The 15,936-nt window shown below is 51.8% G+C and overlaps 3 protein-coding genes across 3 annotated transcripts; 2 read left to right on the plus strand and 1 right to left on the minus strand.

The window, feature by feature from the left end:
* Positions 1 to 4,879: 4,879 nt before the first annotated feature.
* Positions 4,880 to 6,116, plus strand: BDZ83DRAFT_48967 (Di-trans,poly-cis-decaprenylcistransferase). Its single transcript, XM_060503287.1, has 3 exons — positions 4,880 to 5,074; positions 5,139 to 5,550; positions 5,608 to 6,116. The coding sequence occupies exons 1-3, from the start codon at positions 4,991 to 4,993 to the stop codon at positions 6,096 to 6,098; spliced, it is 987 nt and encodes a 328-aa protein (XP_060369316.1). The 5' UTR covers positions 4,880 to 4,990; the 3' UTR covers positions 6,099 to 6,116.
* Positions 6,117 to 6,134: 18 nt separating this feature from the next.
* On the minus strand, positions 6,135 to 7,230 carry BDZ83DRAFT_568870 (2OG-Fe(II) oxygenase superfamily protein; the record flags this gene model as incomplete). Its single annotated transcript, XM_060504126.1, has 3 exons — positions 6,135 to 6,771; positions 6,822 to 7,084; positions 7,150 to 7,230. 3 exons carry the CDS (start codon positions 7,228 to 7,230, stop codon positions 6,135 to 6,137), a joined length of 981 nt encoding a protein of 326 aa, XP_060369317.1.
* A 442-nt stretch (positions 7,231 to 7,672) lies between these two features.
* Positions 7,673 to 9,280, plus strand: BDZ83DRAFT_647913 (Met-10+ like-protein; the record flags this gene model as incomplete). Its single annotated transcript, XM_060510126.1, is given in 4 exon segments — positions 7,673 to 8,003; positions 8,062 to 8,163; positions 8,217 to 8,308; positions 8,327 to 9,280. The coding sequence occupies 4 exon segments, from the start codon at positions 7,673 to 7,675 to the stop codon at positions 9,278 to 9,280; spliced, it is 1,479 nt and encodes a 492-aa protein (XP_060369318.1).
* Positions 9,281 to 15,936: the final 6,656 nt, after the last annotated feature.

Here is a 15,936-nt window from a genome sequence, read left to right on the forward strand (position 1 = left end):
CTTGGACGTTCCAGTTGTATCACTGACTGGGTCGTAAATGCCAATCTTCCTCATGACCCTGGACAAGCCAGAGCACATATTGAAAAAAGGGGGTTCGCGTCGCCTGGAGGCAGTGTAATACCAGGGACACTGTGAGAGGAGCCGTGTGCAAGCACAGAGAGCTTCTCTCGAGGTACAAAAATAGGAATAATCACGATTGGTCTCCTTAGAGACCTTTCAGAGATTAAACTGAAAAGAACAGATACTACACTTGATCTAAGCCAAAAGGCCTGTGATAGACAGTTAGCGAAGGAATGCCATCGTAGGGGCGAGTTCAACACGTACAAAGAGAGCTAAAGAGAAAAAGAAGAAATAGAGGAAACGAGAAAGCTAGGCTGCGTTTATATAGAAGTCTGTTGGGCGGTGTTGCGAGGCACGGATGGGGCGAGGCGGCAGAATGTGTGAGGACACGAGTCATTTCGGGCGGGGAGAAACCTTAGACCGTGTGGATACGTGCGAAAATTGGCTGCAGACATGTCCAATGAGCTTGTTGGACCAGAGACAGCCACCTGTTTGTCTGGGTCAACTTCCGGTGAGTTACGCGAAAACATCCACCACGAACAGACGGTGAGGCTCGACGACTACAACCATTGGCTTACTGCGACTTCTGAGGTCCACTGCCACTTGGTTTACCTTGTTGACCGGCTGGTCGATTGCGGTCTATGGAGTCTGGACAGTGGAAACCAACCAGACTTTGGTTGGTCGTGGAAAATGTGACAAACAGACTTCGGGGTTTCACAATGTTATGCCATCGTCTTCTATGCACATATGCAGCAGCTTCCTTGTGACTTGCACAAATTACTGTATAACCCAGCTGCCTACGTACTTACTTCACCGAGCTCACCGGCGCAAGAACACCACAAGGTGATTGATGGGATGGGATGGCGGGGATGGGTGTTCGAGTGTATCACCAACGGCCGACCTGCCGAGTCCAGTAAGTGCTTCCAAGTCGTGAGATCTCATTGATCCGGTTCGGTGCCCTCAGCGTCAGGTTCGGAGAAGGAGTCGACTTCGTGTGCACACTCTGGCCCGTTACTTGGTGTCCACCACGCTCATTGTCAACCAAAGACTGGACGAATCCTCTAGATGTCCCTCGGAGCTGGGTCTAGCTTCATTCTAGCAATGATACACAGCACGTACCGTCGCGTCATGAGCTTAGCAAGACTCGCCTTCTCTATGGCCCCCTGTAGGACCCTTCCGTCGAGTGATGGCACCGCGGTAGCGATTACGTGGCCGGTCTCTTCTACCCCGACAATTACAAGGATTCCGAATTCTCGCACAGCACGCAATATACGAAGAATGTCTCTGAGAAGACTGGTCGATGACTCGGTATCGATTAGCAGGATGTCGATTTACAGAGTCACGTCGGGACTGTCGGTTCACTCGACCAGTCTTGTCGGGCTCTATACGATCTCAAAGCACATATATAAAGTAGTTAAATAAACAAAAGAACTATTTACCACCCTATATATCTATATCGCTACTTCTCTTACTATCGTTATTACTATTTTTACTACTATCGTTATTACTATTTCTACTACTGTCGTTATTACTATTTCTTTTACTATTGTCATCGCTATTTCTCTTGTCGTTGTTGTCGCTATCTCTCCTGCTGTCGTCGTTGCTGACGCTGTGGCTCTTATCCCCTTTCTGTGTATTCCTTTGAGAATATACCTGGGCCTTGGGGAGAGACGAATACTAAAGATGCTAACGTGTTAGACTCTAAGGCTTTAGATCCCGCCCGGCCTTTATACCATACGCTCCAAGAGTGTATTGCCATTTTGAAGAAGTCATCGAAGCAGGCGTCGAGTATGGAACCGACCGTATGATCGGGCCCGCGCGGCAGAACGATTACGCAAAGTCAGACAGATATCAGTCTTTTCAACCACCTTCATCTCATAAATCAATATCCTTTCCAGAGACTCAGGTAAGCAGAGTGTAAGCTATTAAGGAGGATTACGGACGGTCCTCTGGATGAGGGCAGGCAGCCGCTTGATCGCCAACACGGTTGTTACGGGCCATTTATTACGCAAAGTTTCGGTGGTAATGAACAAACGTTGCTTGTGGCTTCGACCATGTGGCTAACCTCACTGGTCATAAGGTCAATCGTCAATGCAGGCACACCCTAGAAAGCTGAAGCTTTCCCGATCGCATGTCGAGCGGATGTTTCAAGTGTGGCCTTGTATAAGTCGAAGGTAAGTCGAAAAGAAGGACTTCTGCTTCGGTATCGAGTGACTCAAAGTGCTGTACGTTGTCTTCGGTGCTCTTCTGACTTTGAAGACTTTCAAGTGGCCACCGCACCAACTATCTCTCTTCTACGAACCATCCAAGCTGACGTCCCCTTCACACACGTAAGTGTTTGTCGTCACAAGCATATCATCACAGCGTGAATCTATGGAAGCTCTGGAATATGCTTGAGAGAAGGAGGTCTCCAGTATCCCGGACTTCTGTGTCAATCCCCGACCCTGGTCTTCTTCAGACAGATTCCTCCTAAAGAGTCCTAGTCAGAGTGGTTGAGAATCAAGTTAGATGTCACTCTCACGATGCCTGTCATATTCCAACTGATCCTCAATGCCACTATTACGATGCCTCTCTCGAGTTTTGTTGGGATTATCTTGGTCCTCATGGTTCAGATCATTATTCTCCAGGGAACACAAACTCATCTATATTTACTCGGAAGTCTGTTCAGACGAATATATTTGGAAATGGCCCGCGAGGTCTTGAAGTTCCGATCTCATATGGACCGCCTGCGGCTAGCTTTGTTTAAACAGACGGTGTAAGCAGTCTCAACCGTGGCGGCTATGACAGGTACCCGCAGCTTGCATCAAGCCATTCGTCCAAGGCATGTAGTGTTGTCGGTGTTCGAGTCTACCCTGAGTGTCTCGGCAGGGGCTACCTCGGAGTCATGAAGTTCACGAGAGTGACGCTTGTCGACCTGGCTTGGAATCTGGATGCTGTGCTACCGTTCGACTACTTTTCCTAACTAGATGTGAAACAACTTTGGCGGTGAAAATGGCTTTTATCCCCTTCTCCCAATACCGCACCTATACCAGCTGATGCAGCAAGTATCGCCCGATCCAGTTGAGAATCAAGAGACGAGCTCGCCGGCACCGAAAGTTAATGCTATGAACCCATGCTGACCGGCCAGTGATGGCCGACAAACACATCAATACTCTTGAGGTCCTTTCCTCTATCTTATGAACGGCTTAGACGTTGTTTTGCCTGCAGAAATATCAGCCAAAGTCTGCTTTCACCGTAACGTCTGCGTCTATTCAGGACCAATCTTTCTCGCAAGCTCGCCCATCTACGACATAATCGTACCCAGAACATTGCTGTCACCGAGTTCGTCTTGACTGGGTTGGCTTGTCTCCGCCCTTCTCGTCAAACGTTTGCCTTCCGCTTGGGTACTCGCAGACCATTGAGTCATCTGATGGTGCTAAGATAAGCATCAAGGTGATCTTCTGCAGTTGTACTCTAATCATCAAACATGGCTTGAAGGGATATCTCTATCCGGCCAATTATCTTTAGGATTTTGGGCCTCTACTTATACGATATTTCAGACCCATCTGCTTGCAACATCACATCGTAGCGTATTCCTGCAAGCAATAAGATAACTTTAAAAACGGAGAACGAGCTGGCTTTTACGGCTTCGTCTGTAATATAATTATCCCGACTCCCTATATCTCTACTATGCCCTCTTCAATATCCATATCAATCATGCATTAGTCCTCAAGACCACTCAAAATAGGTCTGAATATGTAAACGCTCAGGACCTTACTATCCAATGCTTTATATTTCTGCCTTTTAGTATACTTTTTACTATTATCTACATCATCGTCGTCGTCTTTTTCATCGCAAGCCCTTCTACACCTTCCTCCCTTATATATCCCGGAAAGTATACTACGAAAACATTGAGAGACATGAGACTCAAGATGCCGTTAGGGCGGTTAAAGATTAAGAAGTAGACGAGCTGGAACTCGAGCAAATAGGAGAGGACGAGAGATCCTAAAAGAAAAGCAGAACTATTCTTCAGAAGAGCTCATTCTCCAAATAATCCAACGGGAACCATACGAAGACTCACGAGGAATGCTTTGCGCAAGGCCAGATAACCAGCAAGGTTAGTTCTTTCATAAAGCTTCATCAAACTGTCCCTCCCTTGGAAAGGGTGATCCCCTTCTCAGCGCCTTGAGAGGTGAAGGTAAGAGCGGTCTGGGATCCTTTAGCAATAACCAGTGTCGTTATGCTGGGTGTTTGGATCATCTTCCACAGCATTTGTACACTTTCGTTGAGCCGAGAAATACATCTCGAGGAGACAGCGGTGGCACCGGTATGCCCGTTCAAGAATGGCCCCGGCGTCCCGAAAGTGTGCTCAACTTTTATGGGTCTACCGGAGCTTGTACCGGCCGCTGCCACCGGGTGGCTGGAGTTCCTAGGCCCTGCCCAATTTGGACGAGATACGTATCTTTTCTCGCCCTGCCATGTGCTCCACGGAAGAGAAAGATTGGGGAAAGAACACCTCAGCTGAGTCCTCAGCCACGGGCAGCTTTGCTGGACGTAGCGGCGCAGCATCCACTAGGAATCCACCAGCCCAACCAATGTGCCAATGTCGTATTACCGCGTTGCGTCTGCACTTACTGAGGTGGGAATCCATGGCAGCCGCTGAACCGAACTGACTCTGGGCGACAAGACCAAACTTCGACAAGTTTCCTTCGCCCAAAGCCGTCGTCATCCTGCCAAGAACCGAATGGCAAATTGCGAACACACGCCGCGTACGACGTAAACCTATTCATATATCCCATTCAGCGCATAGCTAGTTTCGCGCCAACTTTTACATTGGCGTTTTCCCTCCCTCTGCTCAACAGATTTCCTAAGCGTCCCGCCTTGCAGCTACACGCCCACAACCGCACTTCCCGACTGATCGCGCCGAGAGATACCACCAAGATTCACCAGCATGCCCGGCACGAGGGTCCGCAAGGTCTACAGGACCGACGATGTCGTGGACCTTAAGGATGAAGAAAAGGAGCAACTGCTCGAGGTACGTTGAGCTACTGGCAAGTTTCCCAAAGCTCGACCGTTAGCTGACAGCTCTGCCCCTCCAGAGCTACCTCCCAGACGGCCCACCTCAAGACGCACGACGACAATGGCGCGACGATGATATTCCTCCCAAGGGCAGGTTCGGCCTGAGACGCGCCCTTCGCTCAAAGCTACACCTTGCGATTTACACAATTCTACACGCCATTTTCTCCTTGTACATTCGGATACGACAAGCATGGCATCTGGTGTGCTACCACATATCCTCCATCATGTTCTATCACCACCGAACTCCGGAATACATCGAGCGGGACGTTGTTGGTCTGAAGAAGAAGCCGAAACATCTCAGCGTTATCTTGAAGCGCGAACCAAGTGGAAGACACGGAGCTGAGTTGGAGAGATTGGTCGCCGAAGCGGCCGAGATTGCCGTTTGGTGTGTCTGTGCCAAGATTCCCGTCTTGACGGTCTACGAGCGGACAGGTAAGCTCCTGATTCTACGTGTATATTCTACCGCCCTGCTGACTTTTCCTCCCTCAGGTCTTCTTAAGCACTACCTTCCTCACCTGCAACAATCCATCATCCAGAAGTCGCGATCCTACTTCGGTAGACACCAGCCAGCTTTGACCGTGGCCATGCCGCACGCCGACGACGTCCTCGAGTCCCCAGCCCACGGCGATTTCGCGCGCAACGACCCACGTCACCTCAAGGTTCTCTTCATCTCCGCCGAGGATGGGAGGGCGTCCATGGTTGATCTCACTCGCACCTTGACCGAGATGTCACAAAAGGGCAAGCTCCACCCCCGTGACATCGGCACGGATCTGATCGATGCGGAGTTGTCCGAGGGAATCATGCCGGAACCCGATCTGCTCATTTCGTTCGGTCCTTATGTCGACCTCGATGGCTACCCGCCTTGGCCCATCCGCCTCACAGAGATCTTCTGCTTGCCGGACAACCAGGGCGTTGGATATCAAGTCTTTTTGAGAGCGCTGCTCAACTTTTCCAGCGCACAGTTCCGCAAAGGCAAATAGAGAGGTGTTTGGGTTGCGTATACCCCATGAAAGTTGTCATGACGTTCCCTTGAGCTGGTCTTTGGCGGAAGATACCCGCATTTCCCGCATCGTTTTGTCCCACCGATAGACAGGTCCGGTTCCAACGTTGTAGTTGTAGTAATTATCAGTTCCTTCCTTCACCATCGCTCGTCTGAACGTGATGTTGATTCTCCCTCCATCCTCCGCATTCTTGCCCGTTCGCTTCGGTATCGAGTGAAGCCAATTCGACTGAGTACGTCCGCGCATGAGAATCATGTCACCGCTGGCCAGGGGCAACTTGATCTGTTTGGGCTGCGGGCTATCCGGATGCTCATTGTCTGGGGGTATCGGCTTGTGCTTCATGAGGAAATCCCTCCTCGCGCCGAGGGAGAAGGAGGCGATGGCTGGATCCGGTCCAAGAAACCTCTCGTCGTCGCTGTGGAAGGAGATGCTGTCCGTGCCTGAAGCATAGTAGTTGACGAGACAGAAGTTGAACTTGCAATCTGTTGCGGTCTCAGCCGAGCGACGGAGATCATCTAGACATCTGGGGATTGGCCGCGGCGGGTATCTCTGGTACAGTTTGTCGACGACTTTGAAGCCGGACTTCTTGTCTATGACGGAGCCATCTTCGTCAAACCGGCATGTGTCGTCCAAGCCAAACACCGTGGTGTACCTGTGCATGTGAGTGGGGGTCATATGCCCAAGCTTGGAGAGCCTCCTTACCGTGGCGTGCGAATATGAGTTTGAAAGCCGCCCCTTTTGATATCGTACTCGACTCGGTAGAATGGCAACTCGGACCGTAGAAACTCAAAGAGATCTTTGGCCATATAAGACGGAATGTAAGGCTCAAAATACACCAGATCGAGGTCTGGTTGGTCATTTATGTCTTTACCTGGACGGGCAGGAAGTGACGAGAGCTCTTTACTGATGCTTGTGGGAAGCTCTGAGATAGGTATGGGATAATTGGCGTGAGTGGACTGGCCGACCTGATACTCATGCGTTTCTGTCAGTAGTGAATCCTACAACGCATTTGAGCCGCAACGAAACATACGGCTTCGTTTGGCTCATCCTCCTTGCGCGGCTTCTTGACAGATGGCGCGAAGAATGAGTCCAGGGTCCGCTTCTTCGACATGATGTATGAAGGGCTTCCAGACAATGAGAAGTGTCGTGTAAGTTGGGGGCAAGCTTGGATGAACCGGGGCCCGTTGAGTAGTAGCCACATGCAACTGAAAGCTCTAACCAATAATTAGCAGCCGGGATGCTAGTCTGAAAGACGCTTAACTCTGCAAATGAACCTTAACAAGACACAAAATCCACATCCATCGCGAAAGCTGAGGTGACCAGTTCCTCACATTCCTCTCAGACATGTTTGTCGACCAATCATCAATGACGCTTAGATCACGAAGCTCCAGTGACATCACCCTGTGGCGTCCTAGCCCCACTCTGGCACCCTTCAAATCTCAGCCTCGCCTATGCGCCACATCTGGGGACCCCTGCCCCTCAGCCCTAGACGGAGTTTTTTCCTCAGCCTTGCCCCTCCATGATTGATAGTGCCCAACCATCGACTCATCACCATGGCGGTAAGTCGAGACCCCTACACGGCCGACCAGCCTTTGTACTTTGGATCTCGTGCTAATATCATCGTGAAGAACTCAAATTCCGATATGATTAGCCTCCGCGCTCCCCTTGCCCGCGCGGCCACAATTCTTGACCGTTCCCTTTTTTCCAAAAAGTTGGAGCTCGCTGCGGCTACGGTCAAGGACCCCCGCAACATCTCAAAGTACCGCAAGCAGCTCGAGAAGGGCAATGAGCTCCTCAGACTCGATCGTCTGGACTCATGCAGAACTGACCCCAAGTCTTCAAATTTGAAATGTCTTTTGCTGCGACCCGGCGTGAAAGCTGATAGTATGACCCCGCTTATGCTTGCTACATGTCTTGAGCCTGTGACTAACACGGAACTCAGCACCGACGACATGGGGTCCTGTCTTCCAGGAGGGCATCAAGACCGGAGAGCTTGATGTGGTCCCTTACGAGCTTGAGCTCGACTATGACTACTGGAGCTACCGTGAGTGTGGTTTATCCCGAACAGAAAACGGAACTTGCTAACCCCTGACGAAGTTGATGTGATGACATCCATCTTGCCTGAGGAACTTCACGTAGAGATCCCGGTTGGATTCAATACCGCTGGACATGTTGGTATGTCACCCGAAGTAACGCGGTGAAACCAGCCACTGATTCTCACAGCGCACCTCAACCTCAAGGAACAATACCTCCCCTATAAGAAAATCATCGCAGAGGTCATCCTCGACAAGAATCCCAAGATCACCACCGTTATCAACAAGGTGGACGATGTCGGCGGTAACTCTGAGTTCAGAACATTTGCCTACGAGGTTCTTTGCGGGCCCGAGGATATGAACGTCGAGGTCAAAGAGAACGATTGCGTTTTCCAGTTCGACTATTCCAAGGTATACTGGAACAGCAAGCTCGAGCCCGAACACACTAGGCTCATCGGCATGTTCAAGCCGGGAGAAGTTGTTGCCGATGTCATGGCGGGAATTGGACCGTTCGCCGTGCCGGCAGGAAGGAAGGGTGTCTTCGTCTTCGCCAACGACATGAACCCCGAAAGCTACAAGTACCTGAACGCAGCTGTCCAGAAGAACAAGGTCCAGCAGTATGTCCGTCCGTACAACATGGACGGCCGTAAGTTCATCCAGGAGGCCGTCCACCAAGTCTACGACGCTTCGAAGAAGGGAGAGGGCGCTGTCATCAAGCCCAAGCAATCGAGAAGCAAACCCCAAAACCCGCCTCCTCAACCGAAGCACATCCCAATCCCTCCTACAATCTCTCACTTTGTCATGAACCTACCAGCTTCGGCCTACACCTTCGTTAAGCACTACAAGGGTATCTACCACGGACACGAGCAGCTCTTCGAACCTCACACATCCGCGAAGCTACCCATGGTCCATGTTCACTGCTTCGCCCTCAAGAGCGACGACGAGGTACCCCTGAATGACATCCTCGAACGTATACACGCCGAGATCGGCGTCAGGTTCAGACTTGGAGACGCGGATAAGCAAGGGGAAATGACCATTCACAATGTGCGGGACGTTGCTCCGAAGAAGCGCATGTTCTGCGCAAGCTTCCGTATTCCTTCTGAGGTCGCCTTCGCGAAGGAAAGCTGAGATTCGCCCGCTCGGTTTACACAGTCGCCGTCCCCACAGGCATAGCTCGATGTCACTGTCACCGAGATGGACATGTCCATGCCAGCTTGGTGACACAACTTCTCATCGACACCTTTACCCGGGGACACCTCTTCCATTCACGCCACATGGGAAGCTTCACCATCCTCCTCGAACGTGACCGATGTCCCAACCGCGTCGCCCAGGTCTGTACCAACCCCGCCTCGCTTCGCTCAACTTGCAGCCGGTGTAAGGCTGTCAAAGCCCCCAGAAAACAGCTTCTCCAGCGCCTTTCGTATATCTGGTGCGCCGAGTTGAAGGACTTACCTGATCGGCTGTCGTGCAGGGGAGGGGGCTGGCCAGCAGAGATAACGTACGGCAACCTGACGGTGCCGTGACGGGAAACCTTGGCCCCCCTTTATTAAATGCGGAGAGCGAGGAGTCTGCAAAGTGAAGAGAAAAGAAACAACAACAGGAGATGGCGGAGGAGGAGGAGGAGCAGGCAGGTCCATCTCATCTCGACTTGTTGTGTCTCGGCGACTACAGCTTCTACCAACCAATACCCACCTCCAATCGCACATTCCTATATCTGTCCCCTCGATATACCTGCAATCATGACTACTTGCATCCATCCCAGTTGTGCATATGCGCGTCCCATCCCCCTTCATCTATGGACCCTGGTGGTAATGGTGGGTTATCGTTGTCGTCGAATGCCAGAAACCACCACAACGTCCAGCATGTGATACCGCCAGCGCAATCCCGCCCAGTCCAAGGGTTCGGCGTGGTCGAACCGTCCAAGGGACAGCCCCTACCTCACCTAGACCGAGCCTCCATCTCGCGACGCCGCGCGACGCCGTGCGACCCCATCTTCGCGACGACCCCAGTCCCGCCCAGCCGAAGGACAAGGTGCAGCATCCCGTTCGTCCCCCGCCCCGTATCGCCCCCCCTTCTTCGTCTTCTTCATCAAGTCATGGCTTGGTACAGCTGCACTCACACGAAACGCGTTTCTTCCCTCCTCTGTACTTCTTTCGCCTGTTTTTCAGGCGTCGCGGCGGCTGCACCATGACATGTAGATGATGACGAGGGATTCTGCTCCGGTGAAGCGGGGGCGGCGCCCAGAGGAGCAGCATGGCAGGGCCTAGAACGCGAAGAGACTCGGCACCTCTGTGGTTTGTCCCATCCCACCACCACCTTCAACCACCTCATGCAACCTGTCAAAGCTGTATGTGTATGTGCATGTCTTGTGTGTGTGCTCCCTCTTGTCAAAATTTGCGACAATCCGGGGATATGTCTCAATGGGCTGTTGGTGGTGTGTTTTGCGTACCGCGAACCCAACATCCCGTCGATCCCTCCCATTGATTCATCGAGTCCCAGCCAAACATCGTGAATAACGTCCTCCGTACATACCACATCCAAGCCTTGGGCATCCGCATCACGCATCTATCACTATTTACTTATATCCCGTCGCAGCGGCAGCGGATCCGCGCTCTGCCGCGGCGCGGCGCCGTTGATGGGTCCAGAGTGCCCCCCCCTTACCCCCAGTCAGCCTCTCGGGGAGAACGCGGAAGGGAGATGGAGGGAACCATTCCTGGCTCGGGCGATAGGTATTACTCAGAAGCCAAAATGATGTTTCCATTCCCTGAACCAAGATTCCCGTTGAGTTGTGAGAACGTCATCTAGTCTTCTAGGCTTTCCTCCGGGGGAACCCGCTCCTTATCGCGCTCATCATTGACCGGTTCTGTCTCCATGGGTTCCAATATTTCGATCTTTCATCCAACCGTAGAATTCCTCGTCGCAATGTCTATATCGGTTTGCATAGATGCTGTGGGTACCCCATCGTATGCATGACATGGGGGCAATCTGGGAGATAGGGAATAGAGAGACAGCGTTCGTCTGCGTGTAGACATCCGTAAAAACAGACTGGGAAAATGGGGCACGGGCACGAGGCATGGCATGCATGTTGTACGTTGTACGCCCGTAGAACGCATACCGCGACGTTGCAGTATGCCCCGGAGGACCAGCAACGCCAGCAAAGCATATGTGCTTCTAGATGTATGGGTGTGGATGCGTGAGCTTTAGCATACTCCCCCTCCAAAGATCCCAACTACAGTACAGGTACAGATACCCTTGTGCCTTCGTCAACTCTTACGCCATACAATGATACCTAAGATGCATGTAGTGGCCCAGATAATCTGGACAAGTGACATACCGGACCAACCTGAAAGGTTCCAATTGACCAACGTATAGACATGGTTACACAAAGTGAAGAGCTGTGCCTAGAAAAAGGGAACTCCGTCTATGCTAGCTCTCGCAGGAGAGACACCCTCCCCTCCCCGCCATTTTACCTGCCGTTATGCGAGGCGAGTTTCGGAACTTTGGGTGTTGGGCATGATGATGTGCGTAAACGGCTGAATTACGCATCTTGAACCCGGAAAATGAAATTCTCAACCTCAATATCGACTAGATTAATGCTTCGACTCTGTTCGATTAAAATGGAGACAGGGTGTGAATGTACACAAACTACGAAATTATCTCTGCAGAGCCTCTTGGATCCTGGCATCGATCGATAAAGTCGACAAGTAACAGCTATGTGTACCTAGTTCCTCTATGGATAGAACCTCCTCTCCTTATGGAGAAATGCGTGGTAAAAATTCCCGAAGAGAATGGCCCTGTCAGATTGGCACAGTTGGTTGGTTTCGCTGATCTGACTCTCGCAGCAAGTATTGTAGATCAATTCCTAGTACAACACATCACACTCATAGAACCAACGAATTAGGCAACCCGACCTCGAAGCAGATGTTCAGAACCCGGATAGTCATCTCAAGTTCACTAAGAATCTCCTGATCATCTCGCACTCAATTCTGCTTTCCCACGGGGAAAAAGGCAACAACTCCGCTTCTGTCTCCATCCCCCAGTGTCTGGGGCTCGGCAGCGGCTCAATCACGCAAAAGCCAAGAAACCCCCCTCCGTCTGCGTCAATCAAGTGAAGTCCGAGTCTCTTTAATCGTGATTAGTGGAGGGGTACTGGAAGCGGGCGGAGGATGGATACATAGGAGAACCACAACTGAAGCTGGTCTCATCCCCCAAACCAAGCCCAGCGTGTAAGCCAAACGCGCGCCGGCGCAAGGTACAAAAACAAAACCACGCAGAGAACGGAACATCAACGCCTCAGTGCCCTGATCGACGATCTCCTCATAGACTAAGACTGAAATCTGATCAACTCGAGCCTAACCCCCTCTATTTCTCTCCGTTTCTCTCTGTATTCGTATGTGTGTGTGTGTGTGTGTGTGTGTGTGTGTGTGTGTGTGTGTGTGTGTGTGTGTGTGTGTGTGTGTGTGTGTGTGTGTGTGTGTGTGCGTGTCTTACAACTAGTTCGTACCCCCTCAAACGGGCGTACTCGTGGTGTTATTAGCTTAGTGCCCAGAACATCACAAGTCCTAAGAATACATCGAACACGTTCACGGCGAACCTCCGTTATGATATCCGTATCGGCCCTCCTTTTCCCTCGGGAACAACAAAACGAGACAAAAGAGAGCAAAAATGACCGCTCGCTAACTGGTCGACGTTCTCTCGACGGGCCACGAAAATAAAACGGGGGCGGCGGTCCGCCCCTCCCATGCGTGCGTCCCCTTGTGCCCTTTTCCTTTGAAATTCGGCCGCCGTACCACCGTGAAAAACTCCGGTTCTCGTGGGAAAAGCTCCGCAAACGGGGGGCGAAAGAGAAACGAGCCCGGAGGCGGAGGCGCCATTTTTCACGAGCTTCCACTGGTTGCTGCTACTGGGCTAGGCACTGGACTGTTTGGGTATGCTTTAGTGAGGTGTTTAATCCCGGACGAAGCCCGTCGCAGAGGGGAGGAAGCAAAAACTCCTCTCTATCGGCCGGGAATACCTACACCTGAGCCTTGTCCGTACCTTGAGGCTTGAGACAGCCAACCCGTTCCCGTGCTACCCACCACATCACGATGCTATCTATCCGTCCTTTCGCGTGGGAGAGATGTGAGCCGTCGAATTCGACAAATACGCCCGCCAGAGCCGCCTTTCGCTTACGGCAGGCACAGATAAGCGTCGTGATCCGCGACAGAGCCGCCGAGAACGCGAAGAGCAAGCCGGCTCAGCACACGCCTCGTTCGCCTCGTTCGCCTCATCCATCCCACCATCTAGATGTGTTCGCTATCACACTATCTGGCAAATACTTTATCCAGCGAGCCTCATTGAGGCTCGGGCGTGTGTGAGTGTGAGTGGAAACCAACCTACCTACCTACCAACCCCATCCCAAAGACGACATTGACCGGCTGGCTGGCCGTACTCATTGACTGACTGATCAAAAGTCCTCGCGGTCAACGTCCCGTCACTTGTCAGCTCGTTATTCCTGACGCAAATGACATCTTTCGCTCTGCTCTGCTTTTCACACCTGCCCCAACCTCCGAATCCTCCTCTTCGTCACCTCGATCATGAAGTAAGAAAAAAAAAAAAAAAACAAGAGTGCCACCCCGTCCAAGCTCTATCCAAAAACCTATAATCTATCCATACCCCCTCCCTCCATCTTTCTTAGTATCCCGCAGTTGCCTAGTTTCCCACCTTATCGGAAGTCCTCCGGTGAAAGCTCCGTAGCCTGTTGACCTGGTAGTTCTAGACCACACCCCTCGCAAAACCCAAAACGATCCCAACTTTCTATCACGTCTTGCTCGGTCTACTCTCCGTGCCCCGAGAGTCGGTAGGAGGAGGCGGGGGAAAAGTAGACATGACGTTTCCCCTCCTCCTCCAGACCGAAGACAGAAGACAGAGCCTCAGAGACCTCAGAGAGGGACAGTCTCAAGGTTGACAAAACCCAACAAGCCGTCTTGAACCGCACCCCGCCGCCCTGCTCTGCCCCGCGAGGCACGTCCTCTGTCCCAGCATTACAAACAACATACCGGTACCTTACCTTACCTTGCCTTACCTACAACACCGGTACCCTTTCTCCGGTTCCCCGGTTTGTCAAGCAAAAGCGCACGTACGCCCTGTACCCATCATCTGTTGCAAGATCGTGGGAAAATGGCCCATGCCTTGCTGCAAGCCAGGAACAGCACGGATGATCATATATATCACACTCACACATACACACACCCCCTTGACTCTATTCGTCCTCCTTCATCGTCTAAAAGAAAGTGAATTAGGTAAAAAGTTGCCCATAGCTTTCCGCCGACATGTCCGGTCATCCGCGCCGCCGGTTGTACCTGGCTAGCCCTAGTTCAGACTTGTAAGTCCAGTGCACTCCGTAGTTCAGGAAGGCCTTTCCACGGTCGAGTTGAGTCCAATTCCTTTACCGGAAACTCTGTCCAATACACTACATAGTACCCAATACACTCCGTGTTCCTTATTGAGAAGCTACTGGCGACGATAATCCCATCTTCTTCCCTTACCCCGGATGCCGGCCACCGCGGAAGTCTGGATCCAGTGCCGGTGGCGCGGGGAAGCAACGGCATCTTGGCAGGGGGTAAATCTCTAATGCTGTACTTCGTACTGTCATGCTGCTGCCGACCTGCCTTCAAGACGCCATGTTCAACATGCCCGCATTCAAGACAAGTTTGGGGCCCGCGATTATGAACGGGACTGGGACATGCACGTAGGAGTTAAGGATCATATCCCATCGGCTTTTGCGTCGGGGTGCGCATAGCTCTTGGACCTAGACCGAGCCGCAAGCCGCAAGGCAAACCCATCATCCTCCGGCCGAGCCTTTTCATACATAACTTCTGAGTTGGAATGCGAGCTGCTCACCCTTTGCAAGGCATCGCGAACGGTCTGGGTCAGTGAACACCAAAAAATAAATTCTGCCCACGTCCCTGAATGAAAGCTGTGTAATAAATGCATGCGAAGGTTCCCCGCGGAGAAGAGAGGAAAAGAAGCTCGACGTCAAGTGAAGAGAGTTCCCGCAGCTTAGGTCTTGGCTCGAACTTGAACTCGTTCGTTTTTTTCTTTCCTCACCGGCTCGTCGTATGAAGTACGAGGTCTTCAATAAGCCTTTGTCGAATTATACGACGAAGCTTTTTCCTCTTTCCCCGCGTTTTGCAACTCACATAGTTTTGTGTCTTGTCATCTATAGACTTTCTTCTCTTGCGGAAACGTGGCAAAAAGCCGTTTGGTTCTTTGGCCGTACAGAAGCATCAGACATGTCTTTTGGTATCTGTACGTCTGCAGGTAAAAGTATGTGAGCTCACCCTCAAGGCTCAACCCCGCGTCGTCGCCGCCGCCCCAAGTCGGCGACAAACAGGCATGCGGAAGGGGAACCTCAGGAACCCCTGTCCCTGCTTGACTTTGTGGTATATCGCCGACCCCAGAAAGTATCTTGTTGGTTCCAAAGGGAACAGATCTCAAACACGTAAGATTCCCCCAACGTCTGGGGAAGAATGGGGAAGAGAAGAGGACCGAAAGACGTATTGGGTCGGGATTGCTCGGGCCAGCGTTGGGGCGTGGGACTGAATTTCCGTTGACCACCACACAGCCCATCGGAGAGGAACGAACGATGAGACGGGTATGCCCGGAGCAAGAATACTGCGTGCGAATACGGCGCACAGTCCGAGATACAGCAGATAGAGAGAGGAGGGGTGTGTATGCAAGTTCCAGATGTTTTGAACCGCCCGGTTCCAGGCTGAGCAACCTGACGGATGCAAGCTGAAGGG

Source organism: Colletotrichum acutatum (assembly GCF_030867785.1).
Source record: "Colletotrichum acutatum strain CBS 112980 chromosome Unknown BDZ83scaffold_12, whole genome shotgun sequence".
Taxonomy (NCBI): Eukaryota; Fungi; Ascomycota; class Sordariomycetes; order Glomerellales; family Glomerellaceae; genus Colletotrichum; species Colletotrichum acutatum.